This window comes from Barbatula barbatula (genome assembly GCF_947034865.1).
Source record: "Barbatula barbatula genome assembly, chromosome: 13".
Lineage (NCBI taxonomy): Eukaryota > Metazoa > Chordata > Actinopteri > Cypriniformes > Nemacheilidae > Barbatula > Barbatula barbatula.
Window position 1 is genome coordinate 16,700,563 of NC_136776.1, and position 12,419 is coordinate 16,712,981.

Genomic DNA, 12,419 nt, shown 5'->3' on the forward strand with positions numbered 1-12,419 from the left:
TGTTTCTCTTCAGTTTCAGGGTGAAATAGAGACAACAAGAAACAACCAGATTCTAAATCAAATAAACTTGTGTTATTTATTTCCTCTTATTAACCTTTACAATATATCAAACTGAAAATATAACCCTGAAACTAAGCACAAAAAAACATTGATGCACCAAAAAACATGAATTTACAGAATTTGTTCAGAACAGAATATACCTTTATAATAAAAATAATACATGTGTATAGGTAAAATGTCTGAAATGCAGAGAAAAATATTCAAAACACAAGCCACAAATAGTCAAATGAATGGACATATTCCTTGAATGTCACGTAACAATGCTGTGCCATACAATACTAGACCACAAAACCTTAAAACTACTTGATAATAAGAATATTTTTTTACATACGGGAATACATCCCCTTCATTACCAATGAACTACCGATAAAGTTACTTTATTTTCCGCATGTAAAGGAGGAACGCAATAAAGCATCTTAACATTTAAACAGTCATAAAGGCCCTTTCTCCTTTTTTCCCTTCACACTCTTTCTCCGTCCTCCTGACAAGAATGACAAGTTCTGAAAATGTCATATTGCTTGCTATATGCAGTGATTTTGGATATATGACTTTATTATAATTTTTTGTATCATGCAGCATAAAGTTCAGTCTTAGAACGTGAATTTACAGACAACGTGTTAATTCACATTAAAATGCCCAAACATTCAGAGAGTGACAAAAGTTTGTAAAACGGTGTACACATTCACGAATCACGTGTGGAACAAGCTGTTTCTCTTTATCGGTCTCCCAGCACAGAAGACACGGAGAGATGCGATCCTGCGCTGGGTCATAGCCGGACCTCACGCTCATATGCGTCAGGGGTTCCGGTAGCAAACTCTAAAAATATCCCATTTCTTTACACCGTAAATTATATTTTTGGCGGTGTAGTGTGTGCCCATCTTCTAGGCCACTGAACATATAACCAAAATGGCATGATCCCCATTGCATAACACCTCTGCGAAGATTCGACTGAGTTTTTGTGAAAACACATGGAAAATGTAGTTAGTTTGAAGACAGCAGGCAAATGAGAAAGTGTTTGTATTGTTGATAACACATTAGAATTTAGGTGTAAAGATACAGATTCACAGATCTACTATTCATTTTAATGTTTATTCATGTGATTTTTTCTATGGCGATCATTGGTACTTGGAATAACTGTTTTATTAAAGGTGGTACTTGAACTGAAAAGATTGGGAACCATAGTGGCTCTATAGATCTCTGATACGGCATAAACCTTTTTTCCTCCATCCAGAAAAAGCTCCATCAATCTGTGAAGTTTGAAATGAAGGATTGCATGATATTGGTAATATATTCAGTATATATTGGTAATACATATATAATAAAACTTTTGTCAGATTATAGAATTCATTTATCTGATTCAAACGTCTCAGAGAGTTTCTCAACACAAGGCCTCCACAGTCATTGGGCTTTTGCTCGGCAAGTAACAGAATCATGTTGTCTAAAGAAACGTACAGGCAAATAAACATTATAATAAAATAATGATAGTATTATTAAAGTTTTCAATATAGTTAGTATTTGTGTGTTAATAAAAAAGGAGAATGTTACTGAATGATAAACCAAACTCACTGCAACAGATTGAATGTGAATCTTTATTCCAAAGTGAGAATTTTATAAAGATTATTTGAAACCATGAAACTTTATGGTGAGCATATAGATTTCAGCAACATAAATGCATTCATGTGTTCTTGTCTCTGTGTCTCTGTCTCATGTGTCTGTCCATCTTCATGCTTTGGTGCATCAGAAATCTTCAGGTCTAAATACAAAATATAATGAAACAGAAAATACATCATTACAGGTTGGTTGGTAGAAATGTTTCACTTCTACATTTCTCTTAAATTCATTGTAAATTTGCATTGTTGCATTACCTCAGTGTTAACCCAAGTTTATCCCAATATTTTTTGTTTCACCTTAAGAAAATGATAAAAACACTATTATTGTGGGTACTGTGGGTACATTTATTATGGTAAAACATCACTTAAATAAAATGCAGAATTGATCTTTGATGAAACACATTCAGATGTCCAGTGTGACTACAGCACTGTCATTAATGTGTGAAGTGAAAACAGACTAACACGTACTCACATTTCTTTTTAATAGTTATCTTCCCATCAGAGCATGTCCCCTTCACATAATCTGATCTCTGGAAACCTCCAGCATTCCATCCCTTTTTACAATAAAGTTTAATCTCTTCATCACTGTGCCTTGTGTAGTTATCTTGGACAGGTTGAAGGTTGTACTCCATATAAATCTCAGGTGTTAGTTTGCAAGGATCTATGAGAGAGACAAACTGATTTAAAGACATCAGAATAAACTTCATAACAGGATTGACAATAATATGGTATTAGATGACTTACTCAGACATTCTGGAGGGGTGTCCCATATCCCATCCCTACAGCTGTAATGTTTTTTCGGTTCTTTCAGCACATAGTAAGATTGGCAAGAGTATGATACCTTTGTGATGACCTCATCTTTCTTATCCTCAATAAAATAATCTCCATCTTTTATTAAAGGTGGTGGAGGACAAATGCTGCTACCTAATGAAATCACAGTATCAAAGACAAAGATTAAGCAGTTTACTACAGTTCATGGTAAATGCAACTTGTTTAATTTGCCGTTAGGATGTTTTGTTTGCAGATTATACATATGATAAACTAAACAGTGACACAAGTTTCAAACCGAAATCTTGGAGACCCACGATTGGGTGATGGGGGGTTAAGAGGTGGTTGTGGTGGTTGGGTTAGGTCTGTGGTCGGGAACCACGTGGCTGTTTTAAAAACCACGTGACTCTGCAGGTGTCTTACCCTTCACCATCATTTGATTGTTAAAAACATTGTACATACGTATGAATCATGCAGTGCTATGCGCAAGTGTCCCAAAACTAATCAACGTCAAACAACGCATCTATGGGAACCTCTCGCACCCGCAGGCCAGTTTCAAGATACCCAGAGTGCGAGGACTTTAGAAGAGCGAGCGTCATGCTTTTATGGAAGTTACGGCTCTCTGTGGCGCATGATACAGAACTTGTTGCCTTGCTATAATCACAAGTAAAACGTTTTAAAGACAAACCATGCAGCAAAGTATCCGTTGATCAGATTGAAGCAAACTGCAACGCGTTAGTAATGATGCGCTGTGTTTCGCTCATCATATCCGTGTGAGCAGTCTTTCTCGCATATGAATCCTATGAAGTCCATACATACAGCTGTCAAGGTTGACAGAGGAGTTCAAATGGCGGTATGTTAGTGTCTTGACAAAGTACGAACCGAACTACAAAGCTGTTTGAAAGACGCAAGTTATGTTTGCTTTCATGAGCAGAGCAGAAGTTTAGACATTTGCCGATCAGTCTCCAGCATTTCAAGAAGTCGAACGAAACTGCAGTGTTGTGCGAGTATCCGTGCTATAGGAACATGCACGTTTAAAAATTGTTATATGTTAGATATTATGAAGTTTAATTGAATGGAAGCCTAATGTAAACCTATAAATTGTTTATAAGTAATTCATGCATCGATGAATTTGTTTCACTGATTTTGAGTTGTCTGTGGACATTTTATCTTATCGAAGGAAGAGAACAATTGCAGCTGATGTGCAGGGCAAATAGGGCACACTTCTGTTATAAATCTTTAAAATCATTGAATTACTTTAGATCTTACATAACATCGTTTGAATGTCAAGTTCTTCAATATATTTATTCAGAATAAAAAGGTAATGCATATCACAGGGCCATAAATCCATGAAAGGTAAAGCATCGAAATGCGGTTTAGAATAGTACACCCAGATTGTCCCTTCACACGTCCCGTAGTTCTGTTGTTTTAGCTTTGTTTATTGAGTAACTATATTGGGTAAATCGCATGAAATAAGGTCTGTGGTTAAAAAAACTATTTAACGTTTTATTCCATGACATAAAACACACTGTTTTTTTAAAGCCTGATTGTGTCTTTAAAATGGTGGTTACTAACAAGTTTGTAAAGGTGTCTACTTACTTTGGCGGGGACGTTACACGTCATCGCGCATATAAAGCTCACAAATAATGCAACATGGACACAAATCTCTTAAAACGTAGATGCGGATTCATTCACAGATGATAACTTTCCAGGGAACACATTTTTTATAAAGTTCGAAAGCGTTTTCGGAGGCTTGGCGGTGGTGATGTCGAGGAACCTTAAAAGAAAACTTCACCTCAAAATAAAAATGTTGTAATTTTTTACTCAACCACATGATCTTGTGATTTTTCAAGTCCATCCGCTCATAGTGGCTCAATTGTATTTTTTTAAGTGACGAGAATACTTTTTGTGTGAAAAACGAAACAAACTAACAAGTTTATTCAACATATTCTCCTGTGTGTTTTCAGTCTATGGTGCGTGTTCACCAGAGCACTTCGACACATGCGCATTCGGTAAATATTCTTGTCCGATTTCTTTGTTCCAGATTGGCATTGCTTACTACCTGAAGAGGTCATAAATGCCAGCTCACCTTCACATGTGGGTGCTTTGTCCCAAGCTGAATTGCGGCAAAAAACTTTGTCATTCCCGTTTATTCTGAATTTTATGTGACATTTGTAGGTCACATGGGATCCAGATGAATACCGTTCTTGAGGTTTAGAGATGATGACCGCGTTTTCAACTCTTGTAGGACTGTCACAACCCTCCTCATCCACTAGAAAAGGGAAAAATCACACCTTTATTTGCTTTACATTTAAATGTTATTTATCCGACATGACTTCCAAATGTGGTACATTTGCATTTTGCCAAACATAAAGCTATACTATATATATCTATACATTGTTAATACTTTTATTACTGTAGTTTTATAGGTAACAGGCTCACCATAACAGGTTATTGGTTCCCATGTTCCTTTGTCGCATTTAATAGATTTTTTTAATGATTTGTATCCTGGATCACATACGATTTCTGCAGATTGTTCAGCGATTGTTACTTTTAGATGTCCATGTAGAACAATTGGCAAAACACCACATTTGTCCTCCTCTGTAAACCCAACATACACATTTTGGTACCATAAATTGGAATTGAAAAGCGACATTGTTTATTGTTAGTTCATGTTAGCAAACGCATTTACTCATGTTAACAAATTCAGCCTTGTTGTATAGAGGTATCCATTCAGAAATCGCTTTCTAAAACAGTGTTGTTGTATTGGCTATACAATGTAGAGCCCAATACATTTTGTGCCAAAATGTGTACAACAGTACAAATAAAAACTGAATGAACGTTTCGCAAAAATGTTGTTTTATGTCCAGATTTCTGGTTTCCTCTACTGGTTTAATTTTGTCCGTCTCTTTTTTTATATGGCAGCAAAAAATGCATAAATAAATGCATTTAGTTAAACAATAGATGTAAATTAAACAAATCCATACAGCTCTTTCTAAATTTCATAACTGTTTGAAAGACACACCGGTTTATATTCTTACATATTCGTCTCATTTCTCATGAATATATTATAATCGTCCCATTTAATGAAACATTTTATTACCTGCAGCATTTGAGGATCCAAGTGTATTTAAACCTAAAATCAAACTGACGATTATTGGATATATTTCCATCCTCCAGCGCTGTGATCTGTCCTGTGGTTAAACAAGAAACTGATTGAAGAATGTTCAGTCGGGCAAATATTCGACGAGCAGTATCTTCAGAGAAAAGCAAACGTGTGTCTAATGGAATTAAATCACATGGGTGTTAAGTTGTTGCTAAACATGGAGACAATACATGCAGCACAATGCTCCTCTTATACAGGAATAAAAACTATTACCTCATACTGAACTTTCTTACCAGCGTTGTCCCTCCCCATATTGTCCTTCCACCTACATCAGACATCCTTTAGTTACCACATGCTCAATACTCTCTCTTTTTGTGATGTGTCTATTTATAGTCCCTTTCACACGTACAGTCTTTACTGGTAAATTGCAAGAAAATTGCAGTTAACAGATCACTGTACTTTACTTTGGGGTAAATCGGTACTTCCAGTAATAGAAGTAATAACATTACCGGCAAATTCCAGTAGGTGACGATGTGTGAACGTAGAATGAAGATTACCGTCAAGGGCACATACAACAAATGACGAGCGGACTGCTTTGGCCCATGGTTTCTATGGCGTGTATTGTATGTATGAACATTACTGTTTCTGCTTGCAGTTTTCTTTTTATTGCGTCTCTGCACTTGTCCAGATATACAGTTCAGGTCAGTTTTCAAGTTTTCTATCTCCCCGTTGTACCTCAAAATTGGGATGTGTAGAGAAATAAGTACAATTACTAGAGAAAAGTACTGACACCGCGCAAAAGCTGTAATACTTCCTTCGATTTTAATAAGGCTGCTTGTGCATCGTCACAGTCATCCCCATTCATGCAGATTCAAGAGACAAACCATAAAAGGTATCCAACTTCAGAAACAGAAGCCGACCGAGCAGTTCTCTCATCTCACATTAGTTCTCCCCCTTCAGAGTGCAATGTATCCCGTTTGGAACGCACCGACTTTCTACTCCGCACGCGAGCAGCCCGGTGGAGTGTGCTTGGGATAAGAGCAAGTGTTTGACCCAAACATCAACAACACGTCCGTTCACAGCAAAATCACCAGTGTTAAAAATGGTCAAATCAACTCTCACAGTGTATATATACGATTTTGCAGCATTTCCTTCACGCAAGAAACACGAAGAAAGTCTAAAATGGTCATTTATGTGTATTTGAGGTCTGGGACGTTTGGGAATGGAGAGAGGGCTCGCCTGCACTTAATAGCCTGTGCACACAATAGCATTTCATCTTTTATAAATTAGTTTTGGCCAAATGTATTTTACAACAGGAACACAGCACCCATATAACCTCTAGATTAAAACGGTGATGTCGGCGCTCGAAATTCTGACGGACAAAAAGCACATTTGCACACATTCGCTGGTCACAAACCCTGTAACGTTTACTGGATTTGAGTTCGACACAAAGCCACCGAGTGTCATCTCCTTGGTAAAATATAACTAAGAAATACATTTTTAATTTATGATTGATCGTATACTTCATCTATGAATCAATCTTATTATATGGTTGCATGGTTAATTGATATTCAAGCTGTAAAAACTTGGATTTGGAAGGGGGCTGAAACCTTTTTAATATGTAATCAAAACTTGTAATATGTACAATTTCACAATGTGATGGGTTTTCCCAGATGGCATTACCTTTTCAGAATAATACTTTAAAAATATGTTGACCACCTTCTTCTAGCTTTACATTATACAATTACGCTTTTTTTCATGTATTAACCTTTCAACCAGTGGTCCCCAAACTTTTTTCTGCAGGGGCCACATAATTCTCCCTGTCCTTAATGGGGGGCCGGGTTGGTTTGTAACAGAAAATGACATGTGCCGGAGGTACTACTTGAATTATTGTGGAGATTTAATTATGATTTAAAATGTATTTATTATGCCTCCTAATGGTAGAATAGTTTATTTTGTTATGCACCATAAATGATTACTTTTCAAGAGATATAGCCTATTTACAGAGCAATGTTATTACTATCATAATGAATTATTTTCATATCGAGTGCTACTCAAATTCAAAACATTTACTTATGCATATGAATTAACCTTTCTCTTTCCCAAGCGCTTGGCCTTGTTGTCGTCTCTTTAAAATTTTCTGCTGGTTCGCGCGTCAGCTGTTCTATCGCAATGGTACGTTATGTTGAGCATACCATTCCGGTGGTATGTGAATTTAACAAACAATTACGCTATGTTAGGAACTTAGCGAAATTTGAGTCTGAAAGCCAATATTTATTATCAAATATAGACATGATATAAGCGAAACTGTATATTTGAAAAAAAAAATGTCTCAGATTGTTCACACTAAACGGGGTAAATGGCGCTATTCGCGTGTAGTTGGACGCTTGAACATTTTGAGTTTACTGAAATCCGCTTCATTACAGACGCGAATGGAAGGGGCTTCTGCCGCTCACTCACGGCCCTACTAGAGCAAGCTCCTGATTGGTTAACGCGGTGTGAATTTTCGCCAAAGTCCAGAATTATCAACTCGCACGAATTGAGCGTTTGCGTGATTCGTGTGAGTTGAAAATCTGAACTTTGGCGAAAATTCTTGCCGCGTCTTTGCATTGACTTAACATGAAAATCACTTGCGCTTAACGCTTCATTCGCGTTTGGTTTGAACACACTATAAGGCGTTGTTCAGAAGGCCGGTCAAAACCTGTGGCTGGCCCGCGGGCCGTAGTTTGGGGACCCCTGCTTTAAACCATGATCTAAAACGGTTGCTTTGATGCGTACAGTATAGAGAGAGCTTCTAGCTACAGCGGTCCCGTCTGGTGTATACACCGTATACACGGACTAAAGGCTGAATCAGCTGAAATGTGTCAGACAGTATTACGTTCTCCTTTGTGCTTGACAAAAACTCCATCACACACCATCATAGCTTACAACACTGTATTTAATATCATGTTTTGCTCAAAGATCTTGATGTTTCTCTCATACAGTATCTGATCATATCTGGGTCACTTTCAGAGTTAAATCGATTGTAAGGCAGCGATGAAAATTAGTCTTTTTAGCTCTAAAGCTCATGTGTGTACATAAAAGAGAGGAAAGTAGCTGAATGATAAAGAATGTATTTCTTAAAGAATAATTAACTGTGAATTTAAGAAAGATTATACAAATCATAAAACTATAAGATAAGCTTGTTCACTAAAGCAACAGTGGTTATAAATGCATTTGAGTGCTCTTGTCGCTGTGTCTGTCCATCTTCATGGTTTGGTTACATCAGAAATCTGCAGGCCTTAACACATAACATTATGAAACTGTGAATACATCTTATAACTCACTGAACATTAGAATTAGATATTCACTTTGTTTTTATTGAGCAATTATTGCCTTTAAATAAAAATGTTGTCTTGTTGTGTCGAGACTAACAGAATGGGGTTTGACTTGAGAACCTATCATCTCCGATTATACTTTGGATGAAATTAAGTATTCTATATAAAATGTGATCAAAGAAATCAAATCTTTGATAAACCTGTCATATTTTCTTTTTACTGATTTCAGATTTTCTGGGCATAAAATAAAAGAACAATATTCAACAACGTTCTCTCAGATTCATTGTGAACTTTCATGCATTACCTCAGTGTGCTTCAGTTTATTTTGTTGAATATGTTTGGTCACCTAAAGAAAAGAAAAAAGATTGTGGCTATATACAGTATAATAAAATGACATGTGATCACATGAGTAAACTATTAACTGCTTCTTCTCCTGATGGAAACTCATGTGAGGAGAAGAGTTTAATGGTCTCTGAATGATCTGTCGCTTTTTCAAACCTTCCTCTTACAGGACATGCATAAGATAACATAACATTTATAACACATTCAGCTGTGCACCGTGACTAAACCAACACTGTGATAAATATAAAGAGACTAACATGTACTCACATTTATTATCAATTGTCATCTTCCCATCAGAGCACGACACCTTAACTGTGTATTTTCTTCTCGAACCTCCAACCATCCATCCATACTTACAATCACGTGTAAAGCTTTCTCTGTGTCTTACATATTTATCTTGCTGAAGTTCTATATTGTACTCCTTATAAATCTCAGGTGTAAATTCGCAAGGCTCTGCGAGAGACAAAATAGAACGGATGAAAGGTGCTGTGAGCGATTTCTGTTAAAAACTTAAATGAACAAACAAACAAACACTTTTGTGAGTGTTTGCTAGATGTCTATAAGATGGACGTGTATACTTTCATATCATCTTTACTTGTTTGTTCATTTGCATTATTATTTTGCATGGCTCGTGTAATCTGTCCAGAAGTACTGTATGTGTTTAGGAGTGTAATGGAATTCGACTACTTTGGTAATAGATGACTTACTCAGACATTTTGGAGGCGTCTCCCATTTCCCATCCCGACACATGTGAAATCTCTGTGGTTTGTCAGGCACATAGTAAGATTGGCAAGAGTATGATACCTTTGTGATGATTTCCTCAATCTCACTCTCAATTTTATAATCTCCATCTTCAATTAAAGGTGGTGGAGGACAAATGCTGCCTGAACAAATCACAAACGCATGTATGTCTGGTTTGAACAGTTTTCTACAGTTCATCAATAAAATACTGATGAACTTACCTTTTTAATAGCTTCATTTTAATATTTTGCTTTTAATTGAAATGTTAATGAGATTTCCGACTTATTGTTATAAATCTTTTGTAAATGTGACTCACTTGTGCAGTCAATCGTTCCAATCCATTTTTCATTTTTACACATCAAAGTTCCTCCTGGTATTTTGTCATATGGTTTATTGCACCTGTATGTCAAATTATCAAAGTTGTTGTATAGATTTTTCTCATCTAACAGAGTTACAAACCGCAAGTTCACTGTCGGTTTGGCACACTGAGCTTTTTCTGAAATAAAATGTTCCTGTATTAAACAAATAACAATGCCTGCATATACTGGATAATATGGCATGTATATGTAGACATGTATCTACATGTAATGTGCATATATTATATTCAAATTACAGGATTTATAGAACTTGACTCACTAATGCATTCTGGGTAAATCCAAGTGTGCACGTCACATTTGGCGATGGTCTCTCCCATAGATTCATAGCCATCCTCACACTCATAGCGTACTGTGTCTCCATGTGAATATTGGGTTTCATCAATAAGTTTGGATTTGTTTACAGTCAGAAGAGGCTTTGAACAAAAAACTGCCAATAAACGTGGAAAAAACAAGATAAAACCCAGAGTGCTTGAACCCAGTGAAACCAAGTTTTGTACAATAGGAACATTTTGTTTATTGTATTGTATTAAGACGTGGCTACATTTGACTGGAAACAAAACTACAAATCAGAAAAGGTCACATAAAAACATAGTGTTAAGCATTTGAAAGTTCAATAAACCTTTTCCTTCACATTGTGGATATGGATTATCCCAGTTTCCATCTGACTGGCATGCAATTGCTCGTTGGCCGTTCATCTTCATGTTATCATCAGTACATTTGAAAACCAAGACATGTCCAGATTTATAAGGTGGATTGACTCCTGGATGTCCCATTAAAATGTGAACTTTATTGAGATCTTGCTCATGACAGGTGACTTCTACAAGAAATGATATAAGTATGTACAAGAATATAAAAGGTCTCCTTTGGAGAAAAACAGGCATTTTCAATACTCAGTTTACTCCGAGGCCACAGTTTGGTATGATTTTGGCACAGAACACAAACAGCCCTACCTTCAGTGTTTGTTGTGATTTCCTTCCATGTCAAAAGAAGAATAAAGAGAAATATCTTGCAGGATTTCATGTTAAGCTGTAAGCAGAACATCATAAGCAGTCCTTGGATTAATACTTTTTACACAGATTTACATGTTTGAAGAATGTATAAAACACGAGGAATTATGTTTTTTAAATAATGATAGTAAAATAAAATAGTACAAATAAACTGTGCCAACAGTTCCTGCATAAATTAGACATTAAATGTGTTTTAACATGTGAGCTGTTGGTGTTTGTTGCAAGAAAGTCTATAGGTGGATAAATGGAGAATAAACAATGTTGGCGCTAACATGACCGAAAGTACAATTTATTATCAAATATAAGCTATACAAATATTAAAGAATGTTTAATATTAGTTTATTTCAATATGAATTTAAATATTAACCTTTATCCAAATGTGTAAATACAGTAGTCAGTAAATATAGTATAAAACATGATGACTGTAATATATTGTGTAAATGTAGAAAATCTTTATAGCAGTTTACCTGTTTTAATGGAATGAAGTAATGTAGTCTCCTAGCAAAGATTGACAGTTGACTGGTAAAAAGTTTAATGATTTTCTGCTCAGGGTTGTGTGCTGACAAACATTGCACAATCTAAACAAATCCAAATACACAGTGTTTTTTAAAATAAGTCTTTATTGTAAAGTAAAACCTGCTAAAAAATGCCAGAGAACAGAAGCTGAAGAAGAGCTAAATCCCGTCTACATTGACATGGAAGTTGAACTGTATACACAGAAGTGAATAATTCAAAAGTCATGCAACCTTAACCTTGAAAAACCTTTGTAGGATACCTGTATCTTTGCTAAATACTTTCTTTTCTTTTGTTTGTTTCTCTTCAGTTTCAGGGTGAAATAGAGACAACAAGAAACAACCAGATTCTAAATCAAATAAACTTGTGTTATTTATTTCCTCTTATTAACCTTTACAATATATCAAACAGAAAATATAACCCTGAAACTAAGCACAAAAAAACATTGACGCACCAAAACACATGACTTTACAGAATTTGTTCAGAACAGAATATACCTTTATAATAAAAATAATAAATGTGTATAGGTAAAATGTCTGAAATGCAGAGGAAAATATTCAAAACACAAGCCACAAATA

The 12,419-nt window shown here is 35.8% G+C and overlaps 2 protein-coding genes across 3 annotated transcripts in view; both read right to left on the reverse strand.

The window, feature by feature from the left end:
• Positions 1-1,629: 1,629 nt before the first annotated feature.
• LOC306902860 (complement factor H-related protein 1-like) lies at positions 1,630-5,905 on the reverse strand. 2 transcript variants are annotated; one of them, XM_079471737.1, is made up of 8 exons: positions 5,818-5,902; positions 5,542-5,719; positions 4,881-5,039; positions 4,528-4,710; positions 2,415-2,594; positions 2,143-2,331; positions 1,926-1,967; positions 1,630-1,813 (listed from the first exon to the last, which is right to left on the reverse strand). In XM_079471737.1, exons 2-7 carry the CDS (start codon positions 5,609-5,611, stop codon positions 1,933-1,935), a joined length of 816 nt encoding a protein of 271 aa, XP_079327863.1. In that variant the 5' UTR covers positions 5,612-5,719; positions 5,818-5,902; the 3' UTR covers positions 1,630-1,813; positions 1,926-1,932. The 2 variants fall into 2 exon arrangements, with proteins under 2 accessions (XP_079327863.1, XP_079327862.1); XM_079471736.1 differs by having other exon boundaries at positions 1,631-1,813; positions 5,542-5,632; positions 5,818-5,905.
• Positions 5,906-8,464: 2,559 nt separating this feature from the next.
• Positions 8,465-12,419, reverse strand: part of LOC306902981 (complement factor H-related protein 1-like) — a gene marked incomplete at its 5' end in the record, with an annotated part of 51,595 nt that continues 47,640 nt past the window's right edge. The window contains one exon of the mRNA XM_079471901.1: positions 8,465-8,824. The remainder of the gene's footprint in view (positions 8,825-12,419) is intronic.